Source organism: Symphalangus syndactylus, chromosome 8, assembly GCF_028878055.3.
Source record: "Symphalangus syndactylus isolate Jambi chromosome 8, NHGRI_mSymSyn1-v2.1_pri, whole genome shotgun sequence".
Lineage (NCBI taxonomy): Eukaryota > Metazoa > Chordata > Mammalia > Primates > Hylobatidae > Symphalangus > Symphalangus syndactylus.
This window is the reverse complement of record NC_072430.2, coordinates 117833862-117849907: the sequence shown is the minus strand read 5'-3', so window position 1 is coordinate 117849907 and position 16046 is coordinate 117833862. Positions and strand designations below refer to the sequence as shown.

Genomic DNA, 16046 nt, shown 5'->3' with positions numbered 1-16046 from the left:
TATGGCTTTTAACTAAATTATGAGGTTAACAAAACACCACAGAATAAGCACAAAAAAGCAAGCAATCTACAAACTAGTGAAACATGGTCTCACTTTGCAGACTGCTGAATGATCAAAAATTACTCTAGCCACAGGTAACCCAGAAATCTGTTGAGGACAAACAATGGTAGCTCTAGCACATAGCTTCATTTTGTCTATGAATATGCTAAAGCTGACATTTTCTAAGTAGACAGGATTCTATATTGTGTTATGATTGCAACAACAGAAATCTGCTAGGTGAAGTGATACACAATGGAGAAGAGTATTTCCCTTGCCTTAGATAGGTGAATGAAGGCTATGTTAAGGAGACTATTAGGTTGAACTTTACAGATGATGAGGAAATACAACAGATAAACCAATATTCAAGGCAAGAAAACATCTGAGGCAAAAACAAGGAGTGACAATTCAATCCATTAAGGCTCAGGGTCTTAAGGAGAAAGAGCCAAAGATAAAGTGGAAAAGCTAAACAGGAAGCATATCAAGAAGGCAAAGGCAGGTGGAAGGGTAGATACATTGGGAATTTACGTAGAGGGGAGATAAATTGAAATTTGCATTAGACACATCTTTTAGGTGGGAATAGAAGGAAGCATAGTACCAGCAGCATGCAGTAGCTCAGATGAGAGAAGAAAGAGGGTAGCTTTAAGGTAGACTAAGTGAGGATGAAGGTAAAGAGAAGGATATGAAAGATGTTGCAGACATAAAACTTTCCAGACTTAAGAACTAATTAAATGTTGAATTGCAAAGAAGTGCTAAAGCACATATTAAAATTAAGTATCTTGACAAATTTTGAACTGTTTTAATGTGAGTTCCTTTGACAACCTTAGTTGACCAGTGAGAAACAAAAAAATAAACAATGAAATCCAAGTGGTCTTAAAACTTAAATGTTACTTTATTTGGGGCTTCATTTCATCAACTCCTTAATTCATATTAAGTCAAATATATTGGCTTGGTTAATCTGTAGACATGGCTTTGAGTACAATGAGCCTGGGTCTCTAACTAAAATTAAGTGTGTACATGAAGAGAATGGGAATTCAATAATGACAAACAGCTCTTTTTCTTGCGACCTAGTAATTGAGTCTATAAAAGTAATGAAAATTGTTTAAGAATTTAATCCATTAGCATTATGATACATGAGAGTTAACATAATGGTATAGGTTGGTGCAAAAGTAATTGCGGTTTTTCCATTAAAAGTAATGGTATAACCGCAATTGCTTTTGCACCTACCTAATATTAATCTTTCCTGAGATTAAGATCTAAATAAAAGGAATACAAATTTATTAATCCTAGACTATATTTTGGTATATTAACATAATAGCAAGAAAATTTTTTATATTAATTCTTAACATACTTGAAAATTTCTGAGAATAGAATTCTATAAAATGTCTCAAACTTCATGTTCTCACTTTTATACTATTAAAAATTATTGAGTATTAAAAATACAGCACTTATTTATCTGAGTTATACCTATCAAGAATTACATATTAGATATTAAATTTTAAAATATTCATTTATTTACATTAAAATAACTATAACAAAACTTCTACACAGATAACATAGAATTTTTTTAATAAAAACTAACTACATTTTCCAAGACAGAAAAAGAACAAATGAGAAGAGTGTGACACTGTTGCAAATTTTTACAAATCTTTTTAGTATCTAGAGGAACAACTAGATCCCCATATTTGTTTCTGCATTTGACCTGTTGTGATATGTTGTCTCAGTTGAGCTATATGAAGAGAATCCTCCAGCAGTCGTGTAGTTGGAAAATGAAAGACAACATAAACTCCCTAAAAGGGGTCTTGGGGACCCCAAAAGATCTCCCACAATACTTTGAGAACTACTGATACGTATGGTAAAGAACATTGTCACTTGGGTCAGTCATCAATTAGTCTTCTCCAAAAATAGTTAAATATTCCAAAGAAATTCCATAAATTCTACTTAAATTCTTAGGAGGAAGAGGAAGAAGAGGAGGAGGAGGGAAGGGAGAAGAAAGAGGAGGAAAAGGGGTAGCAGGAGGAGGAAAAGCATCAGGGAATTGAACAATTATATGACTTGGGTGTCTTGCTACTGTCATATTTAAAGATCAAAATTCTACATTTATAAAAATTAGAAGTCATTATGGAATTATAGCAGTATAAAAGACCTCTGAGATTGTACCTTGAAAATTAACAGAATAAACTATCAATAACCAAAGAGGCTGAAGAATTATCCAAAAAAATGGCAAAAATACACTTATAAAAAGGCTCAGAGTTTAGAAGGGGAGACCCAGCTTCAATGTAAGTAGACCTTTCTTTTCATGTATTTACATACAAATATCCCTAAGTAATACACACAGACACACAGACACAATCTGAGGAACATATATATAGTCCTATCTTTACTTGTATTCATACTTGTAAAATACTTAAATTTCAAGAAACGACTGATAGTATAATCAAACTACACAACTGTTATAGATTAATAACATTTCCTATCTTCTCAATATTTTTCAATAACTTTAAATATAATGAAAATTATTTAATTCAGAATTCAGATCATTGAACCTACTAAGAAAACAGATAGTATCAAATACACAATTTAAAATTTATAAAGCAAACCATGCAATCAATTCTCAAATATTTAATCTATACTTCCCACGTTTAAAGGAAATCATAAGAACTTGGCCCAGTGTGGTGGTTCACGCCTGTAATCCCAGCACTTTGGGAGGCCAAGGCAGGCGGATCATGAGGTCAGGAGATCGAGACCATCCTGGCTAACATGGTGAAACCCCGTCTCTACTAAAAATACAAAAAAAAAAAAAAAAATTAGCTGGGCGTGGTGGCAGGTGCCTGTAATCCCAGCTACTTGGGAAGCAGAGCTTGCAGTGAGCCGAGATCACGCCACTGGACTCCAGCCTGGGTGACAGAGCAAGACTCCATCTCAAAAAAAAAAAAAAAAAAAGGAAATCATAAGAACTTATTTAAATATCAACTATTCAATAAGTCGCAATAAGTCATTTTTGTTAACATTTTAACAAATAAGACAATTTACATTATTTCAACTTAACTTTCCTAATAGTATCATAACCTTTTACTTGCAATCTTCAATGAAAATTTTAAGAGTTCTGTGCATAGAGATTACTGTATCCTTTAACATAGAAGAAAATGTATCTTGTTTATGAATATATATAAGATCAGAACAAAAAACTGATTTAACAAGCAATAAGTATTCTTTAAAACAGAAAGCCCATAGCACAATTCGAATTACTGAAGATTAACATACTTTAGAAATAAAAAGAAAATTAAAAAATATAACTAATATGCTTATGATAAAATGAATCCATATTTAATTTTAACAGCTTAAGGACAACTTCTGTGAATTTTCAGCATAATACTGCTCCTCCAAAGAATTTTTTAAAATGAGGTAAAAAGAAGCTAAATGAGAGTCAATCAGCTATAGGCATGCCAGAAATCAAGAATGTTAACTCATGTAAGGTTATGATAAAGAAAAGCTTCCAATAAATTGATAAAAGAAGAATTACTGATATTTGGCTCAGTAGATACAACAGCTACTACAATGTATTTCTTCCTCAACTGCCCTCTGATTTATCTTTGCATTATAAACACTTTCCACCATGATAGCAGAAGGAAGCAATTACAGTTTTGTTCAGTTTTTTCATTCAATGATCCATTTATTCATTCTTTTAACTGCTATTTATTTAGTGCCAACTATGTGCCAAGCACTGTATTAGCCACATGTACTTTACCAAATGCCAATACAAATGAGCGGTACATAAAGAATTTGTCAAAATCCTTAGTGATGTAAAGCAAGAGGATGATGAGAAGTGAATAAACATATCAGCTGCACGTCACTGAAAATGCTATTCATACATTTTAAAACTATTCCTACAAATTATTGCTTTGAGATATCCAACAAAGTTTGTGTAATAGACTTCACTTTGTGTCTACCAAGGAGAAGCTATGTCCATGGGATGCACTAGAAAATGTCATTTACTATGAGCTGCAGCCCTCCATTTACAACAGAATGCAATTAATTCTGGCCTGAAAAAATCTTCCTCTAGAGCTTTTAACCAATTTTGAGTGGACAGACATTTTGAAAAGGAGTTATTGGACTTCTAGATTGAAGAAGTCTACAGAATATGGAAAGAATGAGATGGTATAATATGCAGTAAAGTTTCACATACAATTCCACACTGAGGAAGGCAAACCTGCAACCAAAAAGGAGTTTCACAAATTCCTTCACATTTCTCAGTAGTAAAGGGGTTAAACATTAAAAGAAAGCATCCTTCTTAATGTTGGTACAAAATAAAACATTTTAAAAAATATTTTTGCCATCATATTAGATGGTTCACAATTTTAATGAGTTTTCAATTTTAGAGGAATACCATCAGTTTTATACACTTTTAGTTCATTGTATTATAATCAAAAAACATCCCCCACCACGTTCCTTAACATAATTAGTTCATAAGCCTCACAAGAAAAAGTCATATTAAGCATTCCCTGTAAGATTAATACTTTCATTTAAAAAACACAAAATGTTTACAAAACAGACTGTAGAACTTGTATATGACACTAAATTCTAAACATAAATGTTGAAAATCATTGGTTTACCCTCCAGTGAGATTAATCAGAGTTCGGAGAGAAGGTGTCGCTTGATACAAAGTCATGCAAGAGTGACCATGATGTGGAGAATGGCAATTCAAAAAAGAGTAAATATGACTGCTTACCTTAAAGTGAAGGCTTGATCACAAATAAACAGAAATGAAAATGATATAACAGGTGACTGAGCTGCACTAGTAAGTATTTACATTTAAAAGACTTTCCAAACTTCATATAAAAAGCACTACTGCTAAACTATAGACTACACTAGTGTTCAAATTCTCACCAAAATTTCAGTATCTGTAGCCTGTTCTTGGGCCATCTGAATTGCTTTTGCCAGATCTTCTTCACCTTCTGGGATGCTAAAATTGTCATCTGGTATCTAGATCACAGAGAAAGAAAAGGATAGGAAGAGTGAGCAGAAATATACTTTATTTCACTGCAGAAATAATTTTGCTTCACAAATCAAAGGATCAAAGAAATACTTTACGTAAAATACCATGTCATTCTGAAGATCCATGAAAAAATGAATAACTGCTTTCTTCTGACTTCCTTGTAAATGTCAATAAATGTCACTTCTAATAAATTCAAGATTAGTTTGTGGGCAACTGCTTTTATCTATAATAGAAAATGTAATCTAATAATTCTGCTGAAAAAAAAAATTAGGCTATCTAAATATCACCATTCTCGCCCCATCTCAAGTGCTTTCCACCATCACTTTTTCATAACTACTAGCAACTGAAAATCTCTGGTTTATTAAAAAATAAAACTCACTGAGCATTAAAATCTTGAAAGGGCGTGATGGATTGCAATTATGATATTAACGACAGTTAAGACTTAACACATGCTTCTTATGTACTGATCACTGGTTTAGGCCCTTTACATTTATTAACTCATTGAGGAACTTCATGTGGTACACATAATCTCCATTTTACCAGTAACAAAAGCCTGTCTCCAATTTTGGTCCCGTCTCTTGCTCACCCAGGCTCGCCAGGCTTATTTCCACACAGTTTCATTCACAGCCTCTGTCATCTACCAGTGATTTTATCCTCCAGGTGTCCGAAGTAATGATAGGTCTCGGGAACAATGAATTAAAGGAAAGCTTTGAGATAGGAACCACATTAGACAGAAGTACAGTTAAGCTGGAAGGATGCATAAGGCCTGCTCTCCAACTGGGCAGTGGGAATCTAGGAATCCTTGACAAGAGCAGACTGGATGACAGGAAGGAAGTGCCTCCTGAACAGAGATAACAAGTTTATGGTAGGAATCTACAAGGCAGGTAATAAGGAGCTGAACCTGAAGGACAGTTAACAGGAAAATCAAAAGAATCACATGTATTATCCAATTTAAATGTTTAAATAGAATTTTCACATCTCATTCTTAATCAGCTGATACTAGCTAAATTCAGTGGAAAAACTAGTATCTCTTAAGAAAAAAGAATGGTTCTTATATGTTTCAGTAAATAAAATGAGCATTTCATGAGAATGACTGCAATAAATTTACAGAATAAACACCTAAAATTAACATGTTACCTCTTCATATTCATAGTCATCTTCAGATGCTTCAGTTATGGTGACCTCTGAATATTTTGTCAAGTTTTAATCTCAAAAAATATAGAATAAAATTATTACACAAAAATTGATTTGACCTTCAAATATAGTATTGGATTCAACTATCTCACCAGAAGTTGGTAAATATATATAATTCAATGTTTAAAAAATTTGTCTTCCCCATATAGCCTATAAATCTAGATATTTTAAAATAAAATACTTCATTATTTTTCACAACTCAAATCCATGAAAACCTACATTGCTATCTGTCTGTTTGACTGTTTACTATCTATCTAATGATTTCAAACTTGATTCTATGAAGGCTTATGAAAATATACATAATATCATAAGGTAGCGTGAATTAGAAAGAGATAAGAAAAAAACAGTAACTTTTGCAAATTCATCTTAAACCACAATGAATTTTCCAGAGCTCCTGAGTTAACTATTCACAGTACATGAATAAAATGCAACTTTATTTGGTTTAAAGTATTGTGAATGAACAAAACAAATGCACACAATATTTAAGTAAAAAGCACATATCAATGTTTTTATCAATAAAATTTAAATTTACATTTCCATGTATCTCCATTTTTAAATTATCTTTATAGGAAAGATAATTTTTAAGTGAATATAAAGTATATAGCAATCATAATTCAAAATTTCATAAATACTGAAGAAATTAAATATCAACGGAAATGATTCTAACATAAAATAATTCTAAGAGAATTGCTTTAAGACTTTCAAAAACTGTAAGTTACTCTAATTACATATGAAAACTTCAAGACACTATTTTATGTTAAATCACAGCACACACCAGAAATGCTTGTTGTTGTTATTGTTGTTGTTAGGTTTACATTTTTTTCGATTACACTGACTTGGTTATGCCAAGTTTAAAATGTGTGAATTAAACATTTTAAGGCATGGTAATGGTTATGAAAATCAAAGATAAGATTAGCCTATTTTTCATATTGCTGCTGATTATCAAGTGTCAAGTATTGTTTACCAAGCATTAGCTGAAAGGGTATATAACAACTTCTGTTGTTTGTAACAAGAATAGATCACACTTACACACTATTTAATAGGAGACGGGAACTGTTCTAAGGGTTTTCCATGTATTAACTAATTTCATCCTCATCCTGCCTATGAGGCTGGAACTATAACTCTGTTTTACAAACCAAGAATCAGAGGCATAAGGTTCCACAGCTAGGACCTAAAAGAGCCCAGATGTTTAGGTTTCACCATATTATATTGCCTCTCCATGTTCTGTGTGGGTTTTCTGTGCTACATAAATACATAAAGTGCTTGCCAATTATTTTCCACAGAGATCTAAACCTATAAATGTATTATTGCTACTAAGCTCCATCACAAGTAATCATCCTGTATTTCTTATCCCTATCCCTTGCAGGGACACTTAAGCCCCATTCCATTATGACCAATCCTCAGATACCAGGTATCTGTCAAGAGGTCAGTATTTTATTGTAAAACATGAATAAGTGCCTCTCCTAATAACATAGTGAAAAGTAATTAGGCTCAAAAATAGCTAGTCAAATGATTAAACAAAAAAATAGTTGCATACTTGCAGTCTATCCCATAACCTTAATTCATCCATATTAAATACTACAAGGAGTAAAATATCTCCTTTATTAATTATCTATTACTGTAGAACAGCTTCTAATAGTATTTGCCTCACTCTCTAATTCCTTGCCATCAGCCTCTTTAAAGACCATAAGGCTTCTACTAGCAATCTGTTCGAGGTATTTTATCTTCCACTAACAAAGTATTTCCAACATCTCCCTAATCCCCAGTTCCAAAGCCACTCTGTTACTTCTTATTTAACACCCTACTCCAGATACTGAACCTGAAGGTTATGCTAACTGAAATTTTAGATACAGAAAGACAAATACTGCATAATCTCACTTATATGTGGAATCTAAAAAAGATTCCAACTCTACAGAAACAGACATTAGAAGGGGAGTTACCAATGAATAGAGGGTAGGGAGAATGCAGGGATGCTCGTCAACGTTGCACAAACATTCAGTTATAAGATGAAGAATTTACGGAGACCTAATATATAGCACAGTAACTATGGCTATAATAATGGAGTGTGCACTTGAAATTTGTAAAGAGAGCAGATCTTAAATATTCTCACCACAAGTAATATAAAAATGAAAAGGTAACTATATGAGGTAGATAGGTTAATTAGCTTGGGTGTGGTAATTATTTCACAATGTATATGTAAATCAAAATATGTTGTACACCTTGAATATATGTAATTTTGTCAATTACAACTCAATAACGCTGAAAAATGAACAATAAGCATTTATTATATTGTAGTTTCTCTGGGTCAAGGGCTCAGTAATAGTTTATCTGGTGGAATCTAACTTGGGGTCTCTCACGTCATAGTCAAAATGACAGCAGGACTATGGTCATCTGAAGGCTGAGATGAGGCAGCAGGATCCATTTCCATGGCAGCTCACTGACATTGTACTAGTTTCCCAGAAGACCTCAGGTCCTCCCCATGTGGGTCTCTCTACAGGCTGCTTGAGCATCCTCAAGATATGGTGGGCTAACTACCCCCAGAATAAGCAGTCCAAGAAAACAATGTGGATGCCACAAAAGCTTTTCTGACCAAACATGAGAAGTCACACATCATTTCTTCAATATCCTACTGATTACAGGGGTCACGCCTATTCAGTGTGTGAGGATTACACAAGAGCATGAATATTAGGAGGTGGGGCTCATTGGATGCATATTAGTTCATTCTCATGCTGCTATGAAGAAATACCCAAGACTGGGTAATTTATAAAGAAAAGAGGTTTAATTGATTCATAGTTCTGCATGGCTGGGGATACCTCAGGAAACTTACAATCATGGCGGAAGGCACTTCTTCACAGGGCACCATGAAAGAGAGAATGGGTGCAAGCAGGGGAAATGCCAGACACTTATAAAACCATGAGATCTCAGAAGACTCACTCATTATCACAAGAGCAGCATGGGGGAAACTGGCCCTATGATCCAATTACCTCTATGAGGTCCTGCCCTTGACACACAGGGATTATTACAATTCAAGGTGAGATTTGGGTGCAGACACAGAGCCAAATCATATCAGGGTGTCATTTTATTTTAGAGACTGGCTTCCTTCCATACTATAAGAGTGTTAAGAGTCAATATATGTAAATCATTTAGATTAGTGCCTTGCTTATAGTAAATGATATACAAGTGTTTGTTGTCATTTCTTTTCTCACTCTGGAAAGAGATGAGTATCTACGGAAAAAAAAATTTCTTAAATTTCTCATGCCTCTGTTCCCCCATATGTTAAAATGAATAAATAAAAGACATTTTAAATTTCCCTCCAGTTATAGATTGTTATCTTTCCGATAGTTTTATATAATGAGATAAAATTTCCAAAGGTTCAGCTAGAGGAAGTCAGCCTCTTTTCTATGAAAAAGCATGACCCCTTCTGAGAGACAGCTCCTAGAAAGTAATTTTGTAAGCAGTCATTTGTATGTCTCCAGAAAAGCAATGCCATCCTTCACCATGTTCACATCATAATAATTTCAAAAAGAAGTAAATACTCTAAAAGCTTCTGGATAGACTTTAAAGTTGTAAATAAGCCAACCACTGATAAGATTATATGAAGAAGATGTCGCATGGCAATATAGAGTAGAAAAAAAGTGATTTGTCCTCAAAGCATAGAAAATATCAATCAACACTTATATACTCCTACCCAGCAAATATTCTAGACAATGGCTTTTTATCACCTAAATGTATTACTTTCCCACAATCAAAAAAGATTAAGAGAAAACATAACTACCATTTTATAAAGTTTAAAGTATTTTCACATGGACCAAACTATATTTATTCTCACACAACCCAATGAGGTCAAACAGCACAGATACAGTCACCTCTAAATTAAAAATGAAGAAACTGAATCAGAGATTAAAAGATTTGCCCAAGATCACATAGCTGTGAATGACAAAGATAAATTCCTGAGATACAAATGCCATAAATTTGCTGCTACATAGTACTGTTTCTACAGTGACACAGTAAGAATACACAATTTTTTTACCAATATCCTAGGTAATGAACTCACCTATTTTTTCCAAAAACTCTCAAGTGTTACATTAATAACAAGTAAATCAAATCACATAAATAGCTCAATTTGAAGACCCCCAGAGGAAAGAGAAGTAGAAAAGAGCTACAGGCTACAGACTCAAAACAAAATCTAACCAACGGCAAGAGATTGATGAGACAATATGTCAGTAGTAGACAAAACAATCAAACTAGGAAGATACATACTTTGATTGATTTTTATGTATCCACAATATAATTTATATTTAAAATTTCCCAAAGGCAACTCAGTTTAAATGTCACAATGTTATTAAAGACATAAATGTACTTTGACACTTATGTTTGTACGCATCTGTTTATCTGGCTAGCTAGCTGGCAGTAGGGACAGGTGCACAAACTGATCCTAAAGTGATTCTGCAACAGTTTGCAAATACACACACTACACAAAATGTAACAATTAATGAATGTGGAAATTGGAGGAGAAAAGGAAACACTATTATAGAAATAAGATTAAGATGCAGCATATACCATAGGTCTCATAAGATTGGTTAAAAATAACCCCCAGATTTGACTCTAAGCTTCCCAGTAACCAGGGTAAAAAGGGACATGGAATCAGATACTACTTCTGTATCGACCCAATGAAAACAGATGAGTTTCTCAACAGACATCCAGCAATATCTGGTTCCAAAGCCTGAGAGAAATGACATTCTTGGGTTCTCGTAAAAAGAATAGTGCATTGTAGAGATATCAATCCCCTTGGCCCTTGGAACGGCAAAAAAGGCAGAGTGAAGTAGGATGTGATGGAGTACTGCATGTGAAAAACTTTGGAAAGCATTGTTTTGGGTAACAATCTTGCCAGAGTAGAAAAGGTTAATTCGTCAAGAATGATAAAACTCTGTACACTCTGGTTCTACTTTCAGGGGGCAACTTTCGCATCTGTAATTTAATCTCTTAGGTGATCCTACTCTCCAGGAAACATCCATACAATTAAGCTAATCACAGTTCTCATGCAAAGTTATTTTTTTCACTGAAATAATAAGCTAGCATTCTGGCCTAAAACCAGTTTCTTAATGTCAAGCTGCCTTTGAGCCCTTACAAAACTCCCTTCCCTCTAACTGCCTAGTATTCCTTCGAAGAACACTGGTGAATTTCAGTTCCAAAATTTTTTTCTGCCCTGTCTGTTCCCCTCGTATCTGGTTTTTACCTATCTGCACACTTGGCCTTGACTTGACACTTAATACTGTGCCTTGTTTTCTAGATTGTTCTTGCCTAAGGTAGTGTCCATGGCTCCCCTTTTCTCCCTGCCCTGAAGCCACAGCCCACAGTACCATCCAAGTCCAGGCCAGGTTCTGTATTCCTAGTCATAACCTAGACACAGACTGAGGCTCCCATTCCTCCCAAATCTCCATTTGCTCTGGAAGGAATTTAGCAGCACTTGTGAGTTTCATAGCATGAATTAGTTTCCTGGTATTTGGTCACCATGGGTGAACTATCTCATAGTTTCTGCACTAGCAGAGCCTGCACCAGATCCTGATATTGTCGATCTTTTCAGAAAATGGGAAAATGTAACACCCACACTGAAACTGCCAGGGAGCCCTAAGCCCATCACAGTACCACAGAGAACACAACTGCCAGAAACCTCGGTGAGACATTTTGGTTGGTCTAATGGCGCAGAGCTTGAGGTGCCAATTGCTATGAGGGGGAGACAAATAACATTCTGCAAATGGACCAGAGCCAGAAACCAAGAATAATTTTCAGATGCAAGCAGCAAAGTACCTTACACACTGGTCTCTTCCACTGCTCCATTTGTAGGTAGTGTTTACTGCCAGCAGTAGCAGCATCTTTATAAAGAACTGGAGTGAAACATATAGCTAATTATATTTTACATGATTTCCCAAAGCTACTATAGACAGAAATGATTTTGTAATCCTTGCCATCACTGCAGAGCCAACATACACAGAGGCAATCTAAAATCTAGACTGGATCTTCCATGATCAACATTTTACTTATTAAGTTGAAATAAAAATACTGTAAACAGCAAATATCATAGTCTTGGTCCCTTTCTTAGGAAGGCCAGTTTAAATAAGTTAACTGAATAATACAGACAAAAATGGAAGGTAGTTGGCATGCTTGTGGTCACATTTCCTTTTGCCAATTGCTCCCTGCAGTTTTTTACCACACAGTCTTCATGAGGACTCAGAATTCTTATTAATATCCTATACCAGGGAGCCACTACCAAATCAGCAGAATTGGCAAGAGTGGAAATGTACTGGCCACCCATCTTACATAGCTATTGCGTATCTTCTACCTTCATAACTGGAAAATAACTTTTGTTCAGCATATAAGACTCATAGTGCTCATGGAAGCTGGTGGTATAAGTCTTTCCAACTTCTAAGCCAGGAGATCCAAAGACATGGACTCTACATGTGATATTTCTATCTGAAAATATAAAGGCTAGAGATTAAGATATTTATCTACAGGCTTGCTACTTCAATTACAGTCCTTAGACCAGCAGCAACCACAGCACCGGGAAGCTTCTTAGCAATGCAGAATCTCAGCCCCCTTGCCAGACTTATTGAATTAGAATCTTTATTTAAAGATCCACAGGTGAGTCATATGCACATTAACGCTTGACTAAAGGACAGAGCAAAACACATATTTTTCTCTCCAAATAGCCTATGACTTTCACACAGGTAAATATCAACACTCTGGATTTAGTAACATAGTTCTTAGTCTGTCTATACGCAGGCTGTATATCCTTTTCATTTGAATATACATGGGGTATGTATGTTCTAATATCTAAGAACCCATGCACAAATTAAGTTCCAGTGATAAGAAATACACTGTTAGGGTTCATAACAATTATAATACTACAAACATTTCAGAGAAGTACCATTTTATAACAGAAGAAAAAGTGGTTAACATATATCTAAGAGAATGTTAGTTTTAAAAAAGAAAAATCTATGCATCCACCTTTCTAAATGTTTTACTTACTCAACTACAATGTTTGCTTTAAAAAAAAAAAGTTAAAAACCATACAGTAAATTTAAAAAAAGGAAAGGCCAGGTGCGGTGGCTCACGCCTGTAATGCCAGCACTCTGGGAGGCTGAGGCAGATGGATCACGAAGTCAGGAGATCGAGACCATCCTGGCTAACACAGTGAAACCCCGTCTCTACTGAAAATACAAAAAAAAAAAAAAAAAAAATTAGCCAGATGTGGTGGCAGGCGCCTGTAGTCCCAGCTACTTGGGAGGCTGGGGCAGCAGAACAGCATGAACCCGGGAGGCAGAGCTTGCAGTGAGCCGAGAATGTGCCACTGCACTCCAGCCTGGGCGACAGAGCGAGACTCCCTCTCAAAAAATACAATAAAATAAAATAAGGAAAACTTCAATTTTAATTAAAGTTTTCAGTGAACATTACTATTGCAGTGAAAGACTAGATAGACCTGTTACTTAAGAAGACAGCAGCCTGGTACAGTGGCTCATGCCTGTAATCCTAGCACTTTGGGAGGCCAAGGCAGTAGGATGCCTTGAGCACAGGAGTTTGAGACAAATCTGAATAGCAGAGTGAGACCCTCGTCTCTACCAAAAACAAAAACAAACAAACAAAATTAGCTGGGTATGGTGCCTCACATCTGCAGTCCCCACTACTCAGGAAGCTGAGGTGGGAAGATTGCTCAAGCCCAGGAGTTTGAAGCTGCAGTGAGCTATGATCATGCCACTGCACTCAAGCCTGGGTAGCAGGGCAATACCTCAACTCTAAAAAAAATATTTTTTTTAAACATAGCATGGTAGAGGTTAAGATATTTATCTACAGGCTTGCTACTTCAATTATAGTCCTCATATCTCAGATAATGGCATCAGTGTAGTCTAGTGTGATCCTCATATTTCAGGGTCTAGAGTCCTTAATTTTGGAGTTTCAGAAAGAGTTGACTTTGGGACTCCATTCAGAGCTGATAAGCTTCACAGAACTGGCTTAAACTTACTGAACTCTCAGAAATTGCTGCTGGGGGTTGGGGAGCCCTTTTCATTGGCCAGTAAACTTAACACCTACCATCTAAAAAGCCAAATCCTTAGTATTAGAATGCCCTGAGAGAGGAAATAATCAAAAGCTAGAGGAGCCAGATGTCCATGTTGAGGGAGGTATGTAACGAAAACAATACCTTCAAGCTCCACTTTCCTAGGGTCCATGTATTCATTTACTATTCCTTGAACAAAGTCTCTTTAGACAAGGAACAACAAAATCAATTAACCCTTACCTTTCTTAGTACAAATTCATTCTGGCCTTCCAGTTGGAACTGGGCAGTCCCAAATGTCTGCAGCCATACATTAATAGGCAGCCCTTCCTCACTACTACAACTGAAAACCTCACCCAAGTTGTGTTGATTTCTAACAAGGGATTCATTCATTCACAAAAGACAATCAACCTTCTTTCTAGGTTCTGGAGATACCTACTTGACCCTTTACGTATCTATCACATAGCTAAAATCTCACCTTATATTTTATAATGCTGCAAGTATTTTTCTACTGATGGGTTCTAGAGAGGATTCATATACTCCATAACTCAATTTCTTAGTGTTCTGACAAAAGCTAAGAACAATGTCATGTATGTTTGTATGTCACCTTGTTGAAGTCTAAAACATAAAAGCAATGATATTCTGAGTTTCCTCAGAAGAGAAATAGGTGGCACGGTTATAGCTAGGAGATTACAGGGAAGGGGTGTTGCAGAGGTAAGAACTCTTTTTCCTGAACCCAGTGTGTAAACCATTATAAAGGACATGGGACCTTCATTAATGTCTCCCCCAAAGTGGATCCTGGCTATGTTTCTAGTTTGGACATTAGTCTATTCATATTCTTCATATTTGAGTATTTAAAAGCAGAAAAGTGAGAGATTTCCTAAAGAATTCAAGTCATCTTCTTTCAAAGTCTTGCTCGATATTGATAGCTCATTGTCTAATGTACTAGGAGCATCTGTTCAGTGATAAATAAGGGAAATCCAGGCCAAATGCAGTAGATTAGAAGTGATTGAGTATACGTGCGAAGCAGAGGACATCAGATTACTGATTCATCTGCGCATATTATAACTTTTATTTACCCAGCACGATAGCTCAATTAAATTACCTGAAAGCAAAGACTTTAAACCAAAAGAAGTCTCACTTTGGCAACTATCATAATTGCCTTAAGAAACAATGTCAAACAACATTACACAGGCAACTCTTAATTAACCATGTGAAGAGTGCCCAGGGATACAGGAATAATTGGTATTCACAAGTAATCCTCAAACTTCATTTCAACTGAGAGTTGAAATGACTAAACCTCTTCCCTCAGCATGGAATATAGCAAAATTAACTGGTTAAATGTTTAACTGTGTATCCCCTGACTACCCTTTGGTTAATACAAAATAGTAGTCAGTCAACCAAAGAAAGAAGAAAAGCAAATGGGTTGGATAATTCACACAATGGTTAGTAAAATCCTAAAAAGTTACAGTTGCTTATATGTGTTAAAGTTCAAATAAGTGTGATTATTTGAAGAAGTCTTTGTAAGACAAGTTTGCAAACTGCTACATCTTGGCAGGTGTGACTCATTGATTTCCCTGCAAATTAAGTAAACCTGATTTTCATTGCTGAAAGTTGTGTTATGTTAGACTCCTACAATTTATTTCACAAAGATGTTTGCAAAAAGTTACCTCATTGTGTCAATCTCATGTTAACAATTAAACTATGTGTTCACGGAAATAAGTTTAATGCAAACAAAACTACAAGATGCCTGGTTACCATTCAGTAGCAAGG

General features: G+C 35.3%; 1 protein-coding gene across 7 annotated transcripts in view; it reads right to left on the bottom strand.

The window, feature by feature from the left end:
* The window catches only part of SPAG16 (sperm associated antigen 16), a 1161742-nt gene that overhangs the window by 1144151 nt on the left and 1545 nt on the right, over positions 1–16046 (bottom strand). For 6 of the 7 annotated variants that reach the window (XM_063645681.1, XM_055290509.2, XM_055290510.2 and 3 more), the window contains exons 2-3: positions 6170–6216; positions 4924–5019 (exon numbers count right to left, since the gene is read on the bottom strand). In XM_063645681.1, coding sequence (XP_063501751.1) covers positions 4924–5019; positions 6170–6216 — 143 coding nt within the window. The other variant, XM_055290513.1, reaches the window with a different exon arrangement.